The sequence below is a fragment of the Hemicordylus capensis genome, chromosome 3 (assembly GCF_027244095.1).
Source record: "Hemicordylus capensis ecotype Gifberg chromosome 3, rHemCap1.1.pri, whole genome shotgun sequence".
NCBI lineage: Eukaryota > Metazoa > Chordata > Lepidosauria > Squamata > Cordylidae > Hemicordylus > Hemicordylus capensis.
The window spans coordinates 337,022,105-337,037,972 of NC_069659.1; the positions used below are offsets into that span (position 1 = coordinate 337,022,105).

General features: G+C 44.6%; 1 protein-coding gene across 2 annotated transcripts in view; it reads right to left on the reverse strand.

Moving 5' to 3' along the window:
- Positions 1-1,565: 1,565 nt before the first annotated feature.
- Positions 1,566-15,868, reverse strand: part of PLD1 (phospholipase D1) — a 174,893-nt gene continuing 160,590 nt past the window's right edge. For both annotated transcript variants that reach the window (XM_053307830.1, XM_053307831.1), the window contains 2 exons: positions 12,017-12,131; positions 1,566-11,232 (listed from right to left, as the gene is read on the reverse strand). In XM_053307830.1, the coding sequence (XP_053163805.1) occupies positions 11,008-11,232; positions 12,017-12,131 (340 nt within the window). In that variant the 3' untranslated portion in view covers positions 1,566-11,007. The remainder of the gene's footprint in view (positions 11,233-12,016; positions 12,132-15,868) is intronic.

The window sequence follows — 15,868 nt, forward strand, 5'->3', positions numbered from 1 at the left end:
TACCAACTGAAGATAAGACTTCATGCAGCTCCTGAAGTGAGTGCTAGTCCAATAAAACATATTCTACAATAAGTGCCAGTTATAATCTGGCCATTGTTGTTACGCCACTGAATGTCAGATGGTTGAGGGAGAAGGAGGCACACACATTCCCAATTCCTAGTCATCCAGGCAGTGAAAAGGTTGGGGATGTGATCGTGTGTGAGTGTTCCATCGTGGTTGCTCAGGGTGGGCAGCCAACATCAGCAATCTCTGATCTCAAGTAGGATGGCTGATATTGGTTGCCGCAGTAAGCAACCACAATGGAACCCTCACACATGATCACTTCCCCATCCTTTTCACTGCCAAGATGCCTGGGAATCAGGAGTGTGTCTCCTGCTTCCTATGCTGTCTGACATTCAGTGGCATAACTATGAAGACCAGATTGTGAGAACTGGCCCTATGTGTCTCAGTCCAGGGGATCTCAAACTTGGGTCCCCAAATGTTGTTGGACTACAACTCCCATCATTGCCTTTGGCCATTGTGTCTGGGAATGATGGGAGTTTTGTTCCAACAAACAACTCCAAAAGTACCCACATAAAATGCCACCCAACCAGAAAATGCTAATATTTATTTAGATTCTTTGAAAGAAACTCTGGACAATCTAAACATAACAAAACACACACACCCATTTAATACACTAATATAAATAGTGTATGATGATAAAATGATGATAAAAGACAATTTCCATGCAACTAAATCCAAACACCACATTCAATGCATATGAAATTAATCAATCTTGTTACATCCAGTCCCAATCAACTGTGTCAATCAGGAACTCCAAAAATAATCCTAATATGCTTAGAACTCTGAACCCATAGAGCAGTGGCCCAGGATCTTCTCTGAAGTGTCATAAAGTCCAAATCTCACAACTGAATAATCCAAAGGATTTCCCCGAATGACCAAAATCTCACAAGTGGATAGTCCTAGGTAGGTAGGTAGGTATTTAAAACATTTCTATACCACTCCATACAAAAAGGTCCCTGGGTGGTTTACAATCTAAAAAATCAATCTACTTGATTGACAAACTAAAAATCATCATCATCTACTTTTTCAGAGTAGCCTTGGACCACCCACCAGTGAGATTTTGGTCATCCAGGAAAACCTTGGATTACAATATTCGCTTGTGAGATTTTGACTTTATGGCACTGTTTTAAACTTCAAAGAAGAAAAGAGCCAGCTTCTGTGGTGTCCCAGTCTGGCCATATGGAGGCCATTCTTTCTCATCATACCTCAACTTGCAACTGTCTGGTTATTGATTCACAAGCTCTTCACATGCTAAGCTATACCCTAGGAATATATCTTCTTTGCAAACCACTCAAATAAAGGTAGACTTTGCTAGATGATGTAGCCCAATCCATACCAGGTGAGGAAAGTGCAAGATTCAGCCATGATGCAGTATGGAAGGAGTGGAGACCTAAGAATCATGACCCCCATCCTGAACAGTAGTTCAGATTCCAATTCCAACAAAGAGGGATCAGCTGGATCAGGAAAACTAGCACTGGACGAAGGTCCCAACACTGTGATCATTCAGTCCACCCATCAATGTTTATTTTGATCAAAGATCAAATACAGAGATTAAAAACAAACAATACATAAAGATATTACAGCCAACTGGATCATGACTGTGCCAATTATTGTCATATTTTCACTGCTGCTACACAAAATTTAGCTACTGTGCAGGTTATAGTTTGATTTGTATCAGAAAGTAATAACTTGATATAGAACCCCTCCAATCAGTCTGGGTACCCCTGCAATAGAGGTGAAATATATTTTGTGTGATCATACACTTCCAAGCCTTCACCTCAATTTTGGGCATCCCAATCTCCAGTCTAAGCACTGCATTATGCGCACATCTGGGGGCAGCAAGAATAGACCACAAGAATTTTGTTTGGATTCGCTCTATGGAAAGTCGGTTGAAGTAAACACCCACTTGTGCCCCATCTAGCATTTGGGCATCCCAACATTGTGGATATGCTCAGATGACTCTTCAATAAACTTATTCATTCTCCATGGACCTGCCAGCTAAGTGACCCTTGAACAGGAGACCCTGGAGTCTGCACCTCCTAGATCTGATCTACCCAAGGAACCAAACCCATTAACAAAGAGAATCTTGCACTCTGTTGTGCCTTTAAGCCAGCTCTGAGAGCAGATCAGAAAGAAGGGTGATGGCGAGGAGAAGGTGTACAATGCTCTAGATCAAAGAGCTGCTCATAAAGACTCTCCAGGTGGGGGAGGCAGAGTCTTGGAAGGGCAGTTGGGGCTAGGAGCATCCAGGGGTTGGCAACCTTTCAAAGGCGGTATGCCAAGACTTCAGGGATAGCTTGAAGAGAGGGTGCCACTTAAAGTGAAGTTGACATCCCGGCCTTGCTAGCTCTATCCCATTGCTGCACCAATCGGGCTGTGATGCTGCCCCACCCAATGTCACTGGCCACACCCCCTGCCACTGGATTCACTGCTGGGCTGGAAGTCCCATGCTGACCACTACCTCTCTTCTTCCTGGTGTTCAGGGCTGTTCTTCAGGCAGCATTAAGCATCACTGGCTCTCTTCATCCTTCAGCAAATATTTGTGCTTTGTCTCCTCCATTGTGGGAGAAGACAAAGCACAGAAGTTAGTTGGAGGGGAGAGAGAATGCAAGCATGTGGAAGACCAGCTGCAATGATGGCCATTGCCTGCCTCTGGCTGAGGTGTCACTACTTGCTGCAGCAAGAAATAGACATCCAACATCAACAGCAGTCTCTCCGGCTGTGTCAGTTAGCTGGCTCTTTCTCACATATATGCCTTCATTTCTTTGAAGCGCATGCATTCAAGAGAGAAAGCCAACCAGCCTGCACAATCCTGGATGTCCACTGTCTGCTTCAGCGAGCAGTGAAATGCCAACCGGAGACACGCAGTAGGCACTGTAGTGCACAAAACCGGTTTGCCCGGTTCGGTTCGAATCTGAACTGGATTCGAACCAGACTGGGCATTTTTGGTTTTGCTGCCTTGAATGGGGTATCTAGCTTGTATCGAATTGGAACCAGTTCGGGGCAGGTTTGAGGGTGGAGAGTGGCCTAAAAATCTGTTTTAAAACAGATTGATTTACCATCGTCAAGAGCTGCAGCAGCCTTGGGGGTGCTGCGGTGGCCGCCATGCATACACAGAGGACCAGAACAAGCCATACCAGCCCAGGGAGACTTGAGACAGCCGGATACCCCCTGCAGCCACCTCAGCACCCCTCGAAGCTGCTGTAGCCCTTGGCAGCGGTAAGTCAATCTTTAAAAAAATGAATTGTTATGCTGCTCACCACTCTCAAACTGGTCTGAGAGGTTTTGTCTGACTTTGCAACAAACTGGACCGGGTTCATTCTGAGGTTGAGCTCTCGAACCAAACTGGTTCAAGTGCAAACTGGTTCACACATCTCTAATTTTAGCGGCGTTTTCCTAGCAGTGTGAGTGCCACTCAAAATCATTTTATGTGACACTTTTGGCACCCATGCCATTATTTGCTGACCTCTGATTGAAGGCTCGGATCGAATTGGAACCAGTTCGGGGCAGGTTTGAGAGTGGAGAGTGGCCTAAAAATCTTATTTTAAAACAGATTGATTTACCATCATCAAGAGCTGCAGCAGCCTTGGAGGTGCTACTTGTGAATGGAACAGAACACTCGGGGTGAAGGAGGAGGGTTTACAGCATCCATTATAATATCTGTCATCCACTAAGCTGAGCTTCAGCTGAATGGCAGGTTGATTTTGCCTGTCCGCTGATTTCTTTCCCCTATAATGTCACCTAGTACGGCCATATATTGTAGTGCTGGATGTAAGGCTTGTGTGTGACTCTTCCCAGATTCTAACTCCTTCCATATTTTTTCAGCCACATCTCAAGAGTGTCTCATGCTGGCTCTCTACATTATCCTGCCAAGTCCAATCTCTGCAGACACCCATTTCCTACTAAGCTCATATTTAAATAAACCTATCTTCGCTTCCCTTTAGTAAGTAGGAACGACACACTGTGCTCAGTCCAGTGTGAAAGGAGATTAGGGTTTCAGGCTTCTGGGAGTCTCAAAATGAAGAGCCGTAATGCAAATATTTCCAACATGTTACATTTTAGTTACATTTTCAGTTGATGAATGTATAAGTATTCCCAGTTACCATCACAGAGGAAGGAAAAGGAAAGGAGCCATTAGTAAAGACTAGCAATATCATAAAACAAAATGACAATTCTGAATCCTTCACAGAAGGCATTTTCACAGTGTTCATCTAGCTGCACAGATACACAGAATTTGTCCAACACCCCCTTCCCCAAATATACAAAACAAGCTTATCTTGTCACCTAGTTAATCCAAGGAACACTTCATTTATGTGAAAGTGGCTTGACCGGCCAATTAAAAAGCTAACTTTGTTTTTCTTCCATTATCTCCATGTCAAGGATGGAGACAAGTAAATTACAATTATTCTCAGTGTCTACTTCTATTTTAAGAAACCGCTCTGGTGAGATTATAAAGAACCCAATGACAACTGCTGGAAAACAAAACAAAAAAAAACCATTTCCCCCTTTCTTAAAAGGTCAGAAGGAAAAGAACTGCTGAATTCTATTAGCCCGCAGCTTTCCTTCTGACTTAATGTCTGTTGTAGGATGATTTCAATCAATACTGACTTTTGCCCTTTAACTTCATGGATTCCTGATTAGGCAGGTGTCAAAGTGCTATCAATGACAACAGCAAGGGGCAATAAAGTCTGCATGGAGTTCCCAATAGTAGAGAGAATAGTAGCATTGGAAACATGACAGCTGCCTGTTCATACAAGTACACACCTTTATTTATGCACTAAAGCATACCCCACTTTGCCACCCACATATGAGACCCCCAAGGTGGCTAGCAATCCAGGAAAAACAACACCATGATGAATGGAACAAAACAGAATTATGCAATGCAGCACATAAAGCGGTAGAACAGTAGCTAGTTCAAAGCATTCAATACAACATAAGGCAGTAGCTGGCTGAAAACAGACAATAGAGGAAGAACAAACCTAATTATTACTCATGCCAAAAGCTCACCAGAATAGTACTGTTTTTCCACCTGGCATCTGAACATCAATAGTGGGCAGAGAGGCAGAGATGAGCCTCCGGGGGTGGGTGGGTAGACAATTCCACAGCCGAGGTGCCATGACCAAGAAATGCCTATGCACCAACCTTAGGTGGAGGTGTTCCACAAGCAGAGTCTCAATCAGAGACCTAGGCAAGTGGATAGGATCATATGGAAGAAGACAGTCCTTCAGATCAGGGGTTCCCAGCCTTGGGTCTGTCATTGTGGCTGGGGATGATAGGAACAGAGGAAGCTGCCATATACTGAGTCAGACCATGGGTCCATCTAGATCAGTATTGTCTACACCGATGGGCAGTGGCTTCTCCACGGCTGCAGGTAGGAATCTCTCTCAGCCCTATCTTGGAGATGCCAGGGAAGGAACTTGGAACCCAGATGCTCTTCCTAGAGCGGCTCCATCCCCTAAGGGAGTATCTTACAGTCCTCACACTTCTAGTCTCCCTTTTATATGCAACCAGGGTGGACCCTGCTTAGCTAAGGGGACAAGTCATGTTTGCTACCACATGACCAGCTCTCTTCCTTGGGAGTTGTAGTCCAACAGCATCTGGGATCCGCAAGTGGGAACCCCTGCATTAATATCCTGAGCCTCAAAGCATTATGTTCTTATAGACAAATTCATGGAGGACAGGTCTATCAAAGGCTACTAGTCTGATGACTATAGGCCACCTCCAGCCTCAGAGGCAAGATGCCTCTGAATACCACTTGCAGGGGAGCAACAGCAGGAGAGAGGGCATGCCTTCAGTTCTTGCCTGTGGGCTTCCCAGAGCCATTGGGTGGGCCATGGTGTGAAACAGGATGTGGACTAGATAGGTCTTAGGCCTGATCCAGCAGGGCTTTTCTTATGTTCATTGAAGGGACCAAAAGTCACAGCCAGTATAGCCACTTTTACCCAGTAGGATTGACAATACAAAGGGAAATGGACTAGATGGGTAGATCCATACCTCCAGTTGCCAATTGGCTGTTCCTGAATGTGGGGGTGTTCCAAACAAGGCCTGGTTTTGCTGACATGGTAAATGCCACTACGGCCTATCCTACAGTTTCCTTTGTTTGCATGGTGGGTATAATATTTTATGTGATTTGGGGGTTAAATGCAACATGGCACTTATCTGCTGCATTGCAGTAGTCATTCCTGCAGGCGCAATACAGGAGGTTTTGGTGCATATGGTATCTCTTCCATCAGGAACTGTATGACATGACTGAGCGAGTGACAATTACGTTCTTAACATGGTGCCTGCATGGAGTTCAGCACACCCAGGCCTCGTAAGCCACATGGCACTTGTGCCCAGCTAATGCTGACCCTCCCGTAACCTGCACAGTAGGCTGAAAGAATCATAAGATTGTCATGAAACATCTGGGACCAATGTCTCCTTGAAGAGAAATAAGACAGGCACAGGAGTAGAAGAACTGCATATGCAACCTGAATAAATCCATAGCCAGAAACTTTAGTCAGGAGGTGACTTAACAATGCACCAGAGAAGTCTTCATAAGTCAATGCAAAGAAGCAACTACCTATATCAAAGAAGCGTCATTTTTCTAGGTTACTTATAAAATATTGGGCCAGTCCAGATGTCACATGGAGCCAAGATTAAACCCTGACTTTGTGCGGCATCAATCAGCCTTAGGATTAGATACTCACTCCTCCCTTGCCCTCCCATGAGTCAGAAGAGTTCTTTGGTTAAAAACAAGCCAGGATCGATCATGACTTCTGAACTGACCAATCCTGGCTTATTTTAACCAAAGTGCTTGAAATAAACCATGATCTGAACCCAACTTCAGGCCCTGGGTTCAGATGGTGGTTTATTTTGCAACTTTGGTTAGAATAAGACAGGATCAAGTCAGTTCGGATATCATGATTGATCCTGGCTTGTTTCTAACTGCAATTCAAAGTAGAATTCTTCCAATTCACACATGGGCAGGGAAGGGGCCAGCATGTGTTTCCAACCAGGGCTGACTGATAGCACATGAAGCCAAGGTTTACATTTGGCTGTGTGTGGCATCTGAATTGGCCCTGTGTTAGTAGAATAAAATTATAACATTTGAATCATGACAGATTACAATTGGAAGCTCCTTCACACAGATTTGTAAACATTCATTCATGTCAAGCTGATGTTCTGATAATACAGTTAGTGCAGAGAGCAACACGCAGATAAGGAAAGTAGAGCGGTCTGGAAGAGGTGTATTGGACAGGCTGTGCTTGAAGAAGTGAGGCCTGTGGTCCAGTTGCTGTCCCCTCAGGCTATGTAAAAGCTTTCTGGGACAGAAGCTTGCAGTTCTTACAAAAGACTCAGATAAATCCATGGTTGTCTATCAGTGGATATTGCATTCTACCTGTCAAGCTTCCCTGGTCTACCTAGGTGCATGCTTTACTTCTCCACTAAACTATTATGATTAAGAATATCTAGAGATCACTATTCAACCAAAAAAAAGTTCTCAAAGTTGTTGACATAGCAAAAGGAATGAGAAGATGGTTCCCTGCCCCGTAAGAGCTCACAGTCTCAAAAGAAACACAAGGGAGACACCGGCAAGAGTCATGAGAGGGATGATATGCTGGGCTGAATGACACAACAGGGAGGGAGGAGGAAAGAGGGACAAGGGTGGTGGCTGGTGCACCACAAGAAAAATGTTTTGGGCAGTGGTGGCAGTGGAGGTGGGCTGGAGGTGGCAGCAAGGGAGGCAGCCGATCCGCCACCTCTGCTAGTCTGCCTCTTGAAGAGACGGCCTCACTATGCCTTATTAATGGGGCGCCTTTGAAATATTGGATGAAGTAAACCCTTGCCAACTGATTGCAAATCACCCAGAAATCTACCCAAAGACTCCAATCTACCTTCTGCCCACCCCTGAGCTAGAATGATGGCCTTATTCAAACTCATGTGTGCTGAGCTGAAGTGCTAAAGCAATCCGTTCCTTATACAACAATGACTTTACAGCACAGTAGTCTTCTACAGCAACCAAAAGAGCTGAGGATGGAGTCATCCTCAAGTTTCATTGCAAATAGCAGCAACCGAAAGAATTCAAAACCTACACATTCTGAGAAACTGTAAGGAAACCTAAGCTAAGCACATTACATTACGGATACAAGCATTATCCATGCAGGCTATCTCCTAAAAGGCTGCCGTGTATGAATTATTGAACGGTTAAAATGGGCCTCTGATACACCGATGTGAAAGAATGCATGTGATTTCCATCCATGCCCACTAATTAACAGCATCTGCAACCTAACAGCATGAAAAAGAAACGGGAACTGTAGCACACTGCAGCTTGCTGGGCAGTTAGCGTGCCCTTGAGGAAAGTTAGTGTTTCTTATTTATCAGCATAACGTAATGCCACGGCACATTAGAAATTCAGTTTTGGGACCTAGAGAGGAAGCCCAGAGATCCTTCACACAGTCAAAAACCTGTTTCCTATCCAGGTTTGGGAGCTGTGTGTGCTCCCAATTTTTGGTTGTGTGGAAGCAAGGTAGGAGGAAAACCTGGGTAACTTTTCCAACTCCCCCCTCCCCCCCTAAAATAAAATAAAATAAAATAAAATAGGGAGCACACACAGCTCCCAAACCCAGGTTGAACACAGTTTTTGATTGTATGAATGACTTCCCAGTGTTTTGGTAAAGTGCTGGGAAATGAGGCTGCTACTAGTGGATCAGAGGGTTGCAGTAAGGCCTAAAAGGTTGGGCGACCTGTACTAGGGATGGTGAAAGACTTGAATGACCTAGGACTGACTTTTCATGAGCAGATACCATTCACGTTTGACTGGAGTCACACATCTGCACTACTGGGAAAGGTCAATTTTAATGCTCCATTATAACTATAGATCCCAGTTTCATGACCAAGGATATCTCCTCAATGTGGAGATAGATCCATTCACTTTCTTTACTTCCTGACTGCTTTGGAAACACTGACCTTTGAAAACATGGGATAATGTTTCTGGTTATCAGTCATATATTCACACATGCACCCTGAGACTGCTTCCTAGGTTGGTTCATTTAGTACAGTACCCTAAGATTTGGCTCATTGGAACTACAGTTTTAATTTGTGACTAACTAGAGTTGTTGATTATAGAAGGCAAGTGGCATTGAAAAAAAAGCAAATGAGAAAAGACAGATTTTCTCTTGGAGGTGTACAGAAAATGGTTTCAGTACAGTGGGTCAGAGAAGATGTAAGGTTCCTTCCTGCTTTGACTATGCTGTCTTCTCAGTTTGCTCCTGTCCAGATGCTAAATGGAGCAGCCCACAAGGTCCTTCCACACATTACACACCAATGAACCCAACTCTGTCACCAACTGTACACTTAAAAAGGGAGTCACAGCCAATCTCAGTTCTCTGATGAACGCAGAACTTTGTGTTTGCACACACATATTTGTCACATTCATATGCCACACATTTAAATGCGTGAAGAGACCTCTGACCTTAGCTATGACTTGAACAAACCAGTGGCATTCCTTAGAGGACAGAGTGAGCTGCCAAACTGTTGTTCCCAGTTCAAGATTTCTGCCACACAGAATGGAATCCACATATACTTCATAGTACGGAGCCAACCCGTGCTGAATGTAGTTCTGTGCAACTTTCACATCAACTGGCATAGTTCTCTGCTACATGACAATTGCAGTTCCTTGCAAGGGGGGGGGGGGCACACCTGGTTTTTTAGTGATTCTCCATACTTTCCTTAGGGTGTGTGGAGACACACCTGATTTTCTTCCCTAAGTACACAGAAGACCCTGAAACTATCTGAAGCTAAACTAAATCTCATACCATCTTTTGGCCTGCTTGGCTGAGGACTCCAGACATGAGAAAAGGAACTTTCTAGCTTCGCATTTCTAGATAGGGAAGAAAGAATGAATTGGTCCCTCTTCTGGGACTGTGCAGCCTGGCAGTCCAGTGAGTAAAACCCTCTCCTTATGCAATTAATTGCATAACACACAATAGGAGGTACCAACTATAGTACCAATATAGCGGGCACTGACTTGTACGGAATCTTAACTTAGAAGGCTTTTAACACACATTGTTGCAATGAGTCACATGCAAGTGCTCCAAGACCAGCAGTATTTCTTGTTCTAAATACAGCACTAACAAGCTGAGGAGCTCTGTGCAAACCTTTACGACCGACGCGCAACAGATAGGGATCAGAGCCATGCACAGGCTGGCACTGTGCAGTATTTCTCAGCAGTTGTTGCACAATTTACAGAATATAAAATCAATGTCGCTCGGGGTGGGTGGGAAGGAAACTCTAGCTAGGCAACCTAGCCTCAAAGATTTAACCAACATAAGAAGCCTACAACCATTATCATAATTACAGTACGTGCATGTTCACAGCATGTGGCTATTTATCACATTGGTAAGTGTTCAGTGCATGGCTCTTAAACCAGACACATGGACGCAAATTCACTTTGTCCAGTATAATAAGCAGTGGCTTGAGTTGTTGTTGTTGTTGTTGTGGCGGCAGCTGGTTATCAGACACTGTCTAGCACAATCGACGGATGCTATAAGCAGATGCTTTACTGTGGCTTGCTCTTTAAGGCAAAGTTTTGGAATTCTGTCAATCCATTCAGAGACAAGCAGCTGTGCAGAGTAAAACATGCATGGAATAAGTGAAGGGTGTTGAGATCTGACTTGTAGTCTTTTTCAGAAAGTGGATTGCATTCTTCCATGCCCACCAGAGTGGTTTAAAGATGGCCTTTGTTTCGTAGTGAGCAGAACTTGTCAGTCATCGGTGGTTTTCAACATTGCTCCCTGCAACAGCGTCGTTCTGCCTGAAGCTGTTCCATCAAAAGGCACATTTGGATTGGTGGAGACTTTTCTTTCCCTCCCTGTGGCAAAGTGGTTCCATGCCACCACACTTGATGTGTCTCTAAAGACCTGTTTTTTAAATTAAAAAATCCCAACACATTCTGAATCCACTTTAAGTCCACGTCTCCATTGGCACCATGGACTCTTTCGTTCCAACAGAAGGAAGCAAATTCTCTTTATCCAAGAAACTAAAGGGGAACTGGACTAGAAATCCATGGATTTTTTTGAGTTCTTCAGTCGCTTTAAGAGGATTCTCACAAGCGAGTTTCGGTTTGGCAATGAAGTCCCGCAGCTGGGCTAAGCAGTTCACCTCATCGTTGGGAAGGCACCGGAAAACCTAATTCAAGGTTGAATACAAAGAAGCAGGTAAGGACAGAACCCCCTCCAAGGAAACATGTAGTGTAATCCCATGCAGGTTTACTCTGAAATAAGTCCCACTGTGTTCAATGGAGCTTACTCCCTAGTAAAAACTGTAAATTTATAGGATCTGTATAGGATTGCAGCTCTAAACTGGCTTAGTAGTCATCTCAACCCCCCAGGCAACTGTGTTTCTGAGAGGGGAATTCAAATGAAGAATTATCTGTATCCTCACCAAACTACAATTCTCACAATTCTTTAGAGGAACCCATGTGTATTATAATGCTTTTTGCTACAGATACATTCTCTGTCTCCCTCCACTTCTACTTCACATAGCTGAAATGTATCCATGGATTTTCTGTGACTATTTTCAGAGAATACAGAACACTACCAAACTCTGGAAATGCTAATAGTGTGTGAGTGAGTGGGTGTGACTCAGCTTCTTTGGGATCACCAACTCAGGGATTGTAAATTTGTCCCTCCCTTCTGGCCGGCATATCTTTTGGAAAGTTCCACAAAACCATCACCCATTTGTTGCTGATTTATGGGAGTGCTCTGTGGTTTTTCCAGCTCCATCCAATGCTCAACTTCTATATTTGTGTAAATAAGTCAAATATTGCCTTCAGTCATCTTTCCTCCAAGGGAAGCCAGAATCTGAGGAGTGCTGTCCTGCTGGAACGTCTCACTGCTTGGGGAACTGAGATTGGAGCATTGAAATGCCACCTTTCACTACTAGCATGGCATGGAGAGGGGTTGTACTTCACCTTATCAAAAATAGTGGCATTGCGGGCAGCTGTCGCAATCCACACTTCCTTGAAGAATTTGTCACAAACAGGATCTTGGAGATCTTTAGGGTCTGTTGAACTGCCAAGAACAACTCTGAGAAAGGCAAAGGAAATCAAGATAAAATGCACATTATTGAAGATCTTGCAGGCTAACTGTCAGAGTCAGGAATATGAAAAACAAAACAGGGTTAGGAATTGTTTCTGAAGCTTTTCCTACAAAAGCCAACCAAAGATTGCTACATTATGATCACTACTACTACTACTAGCAGTCAACTACTAGTAGGTTTATTACTGCTAGTAGTAGTAAATTAATAATAATTTGTATTCTGCTTTCCCACTCCATATGGAGATGCTCAAACCAACCCGATCTTTGTTCACTCTGTTTCAACGTCTTGTCTCTCAAAACAAAACATGAATTAATTTATTAATGTATGCAAGCAGTAGGTGCATATTTCAGAGTGGCAGCAATTGTTATGTTGTTGCAGCAACACTGCAGCTTATCTGGTCAGTTTGATAGCAGCTGCAATGTAAGAAGGATTGCTAATTGTATTTCACACACTGGCAGTGGCAGCATGAAAGTAGGAGAGGCTTTTAAAAGGAAGAAGCTTAAAAACATAGAATATTACAAAGTAATTTTAAAACTATTTTTTTTAAAAAAAATGTCTAACTGGACTGTACAAACTTGCAAAGTAACAGCAAGTTTTGCTGTTGGAAATGGGGCAGGACAGTTGGAGCAGAAATTCAAATTATCAGCTTTGAGGCAGAAAGTCTGTTTGCAGGAGGAGTTGTTGCTTCCTCTGTAGATGGAAGCTGGGACACCTAGGGTGCTGGCTGGCTGGTGAAAGGGGGCAGAGGTGTTGCACTGAGCAAGGGATTGGATTAGAAGACCTCCAAGGCCCCTTCCAACTTGGCTACTAGGGATGTGCACAAACCTGTTCGGCATTCTATTCCTAGAATGCCAAACAGGTTTGGAACCCTCGTGTTCGAACATGGGGACGGGGGCTCCTTTTAGGCATGGGGAGGGTGCTCTTCCAACCGGAAGCGGCAGGCCTGCTGCGCCCGCCACTTCTGGGATTATGCTGACTGGGGCGGCAAGAGGGAATACAGCCACCCCACCCCAGCGGTTTTTACAGCAGCGCCAGAGGTGGAAGTGCAGCGGGGGAAGTATGAGCACCTACCCACGACTTAAAGTAGCCCCTGCCCGCCTCCCAGTTCCGTGTACACCCCTATCGGCTACTAGACTTGATGGTCTGTGATTCTGCCAGATTCAGAGGTAGGATGCCACTGAATACCAGCTGCAGGGGGGACAACAGCAAGAGAGAGGGGCATGCCTTCATCTCCTGGGTGCAGGCTTCCCAGAGGTATCTGGTGGGCCACTGTGGGAAACAGGAATCTGGACTAGGTAGGCCTTGGGCCTGAGCCGGCAAGGCTCTTAGCAGGAGCGGAGCCACCACTGAGCAAATGGGTTCAAAGAACCTGGGCCGCGGCTCTCAGGGGCCACGCCTCGCACCCCAGACATGCCCCCTGTGCCTGATGTTAGACATAGCGGGTATGACTAACCACTCTCTGCATCTGACATCAGATGCTGATGCAGGGGGTGGGGCTAGGGGGGCCACAGTGGTGGGCTGAGCCTGAGCCACCGCTGGCCTCCCTCCGCGCCTGCTCTTATGCTCCAACTCTTATTTTAGATTGCCGTGTTACTGTACTGTACTGCTACTGTAGTTAAAACAATAAGGGAAACAGGCAGCACTGTGTCAACTAACTGTCAAGGTTTTTTAATATGTCTGACGAAGTGGGCTCTCGTCCATGAAAGCTCATGCTCAGATATATCATCCAAACATCTTGAGAGTTAGTTTTCATAGTGTTATTCACCCCCCTATTCTAACTCTAAAATTCTATTCTAGAAGCTCTAGGGTGGGGGATGAGGGCCTGGTTGGCCCCAATATACACTCCCATACTACAATCAGAGAGAAAGTTATGAAGAGTATACAGCTCATACAAGCTCTTTCCCAGGGTCAAACTGGGTATGGAAATCCATGAATACCAGGGTTCTCAAACCAGTATCCTCAGATGTTCTGGGCCTACGACTTGCATCACCCCCGGCAACAATGGCTAAAGGCCAATGTGGCTGTGGGGATGACAGGAGTTGTATCCCAACAACATCTGGGGACCCAAGCTTGAGAACCCCTGGTACAGAGGATTTCCCATGGCTTTTGAAATCATTAATAGCAGCGGTCGGAGGGGGGGGGGCTGTGGTTTTAGGGCGGATGAGATACCCTGCCTGCACTGATTAAAATCTCCTGCAATGCACTATTTCCTCTGAGGGGGGGAAACAGACAGGCACTCTTATCACACCTAAATGTTTCCCTCTATGGGGCCAAATTAAGACCTTTATCCCCCAGCAACACTCTCTATCTGAATCACGTCTTCCTCCACAACTGCTATTCACTGTTTTAACAAAATCACAGGAGATTCTGATGAGAGATTCCTACCCACCATCATGTCTTGTTTGGTCCTCAGGTGCACAGCTAAACAAGGACCAAAATTACCTGAAGCACCTCACAGGTGATCAGAAGATCTGAAGACCTCTTTGTATACAAGTTCCCCTCTCACATTGATGGTGTGGGAAGGACACCCCCTGGGTACCGTTACATATGAACATGCTGTGATTATTTTGCTGCATGTGCTGCAGAATAGACACTTGTGTGGATTTTTGCACAAGCCACGATTTTTCTTACACCCTCGTAGGAAAGGCTAAGGCATATGTGAAGTGGCCCAGAAATAGTGCTTCCAAATTCCCACCAAAGTGCCCTTTGCACTTGATAAACCTAAAGCGTGAGCTCTCCGCTTGATTGCCACAGTTTTCTCCCCAGAATATTCTGCCAGCCTTAACTGGTTTTTTTCTCCTCTCTCCTCTTTCCGTTAGAAAAAAAAGCATCCAGATGGAACACAGAGAAAGGTCTTTTTCTCCCAATGAGAAAATCACTGCGCTGCAGAGCAGATGGATTCTCTGATTGAACCAATTCCCCTTAAAACAAAAGACAACACCACCTCCGATCAATGAAAGAGGGTGGCAGTTAAGTGCTCCCAGCAAAGTGGCATTTGTTCCTTTCCTACTGCAAAGAGAGGTCAAGCTAGCAAAAGAAGAATAAAGAAATGGTCCAAAAAACCCCCAACAAAAAACAAAAACCTGCAGGTAGCAAAAAAGAAGAAAGACAAGAAACTGTTTATGGTAGCAAGACGCCTGGACTACTACAATATGTTCTTTCTTTTGTTATATATATTGCTTTCTGAACTTTTATTTTAATATTGGAAAGTGGTATATAACTTTAACTATAACAGTTCTGAATCAAATTGGCCCAATTTGGATGAACCAAACCACTATATAGTCTGGGTTGAATTCGGGCCTGAATGGATTTGGAACCAGTTTGGCCTCTGCAGCTTTCTCCTTTTGCCAAGACTTAACTTACTGGGCTGGAGGAGAGGTGAACTGCTCCTGGCATTGAGGAAGCAGCTGGGCTGGATGTGCACCTTCTGTTTCAAATGAGTCCAGGAAGAGGTTTTTGGGTTTTTTAACCCTTCCGTTCTGGGAGAGATTCAGAGTTTCTTGGGGACTGTAGACTTTTCAGAGACTTCAGCCGTTGCCACTGGAGTATCTTGCCACTGGCGCTGAAGATTCTGCTTCAAATGGGATCAACTGCTGCGAATCAGGCTGAATCAAATCAGCAATTTTGTGCCCAGATACAAGTTGTCAAGCAACAGTTTTTTCATGCATATCATTCTGTATTAAAGGTGCTTTCATAAATGATGCCAAGCATGCCCTATCCCTAC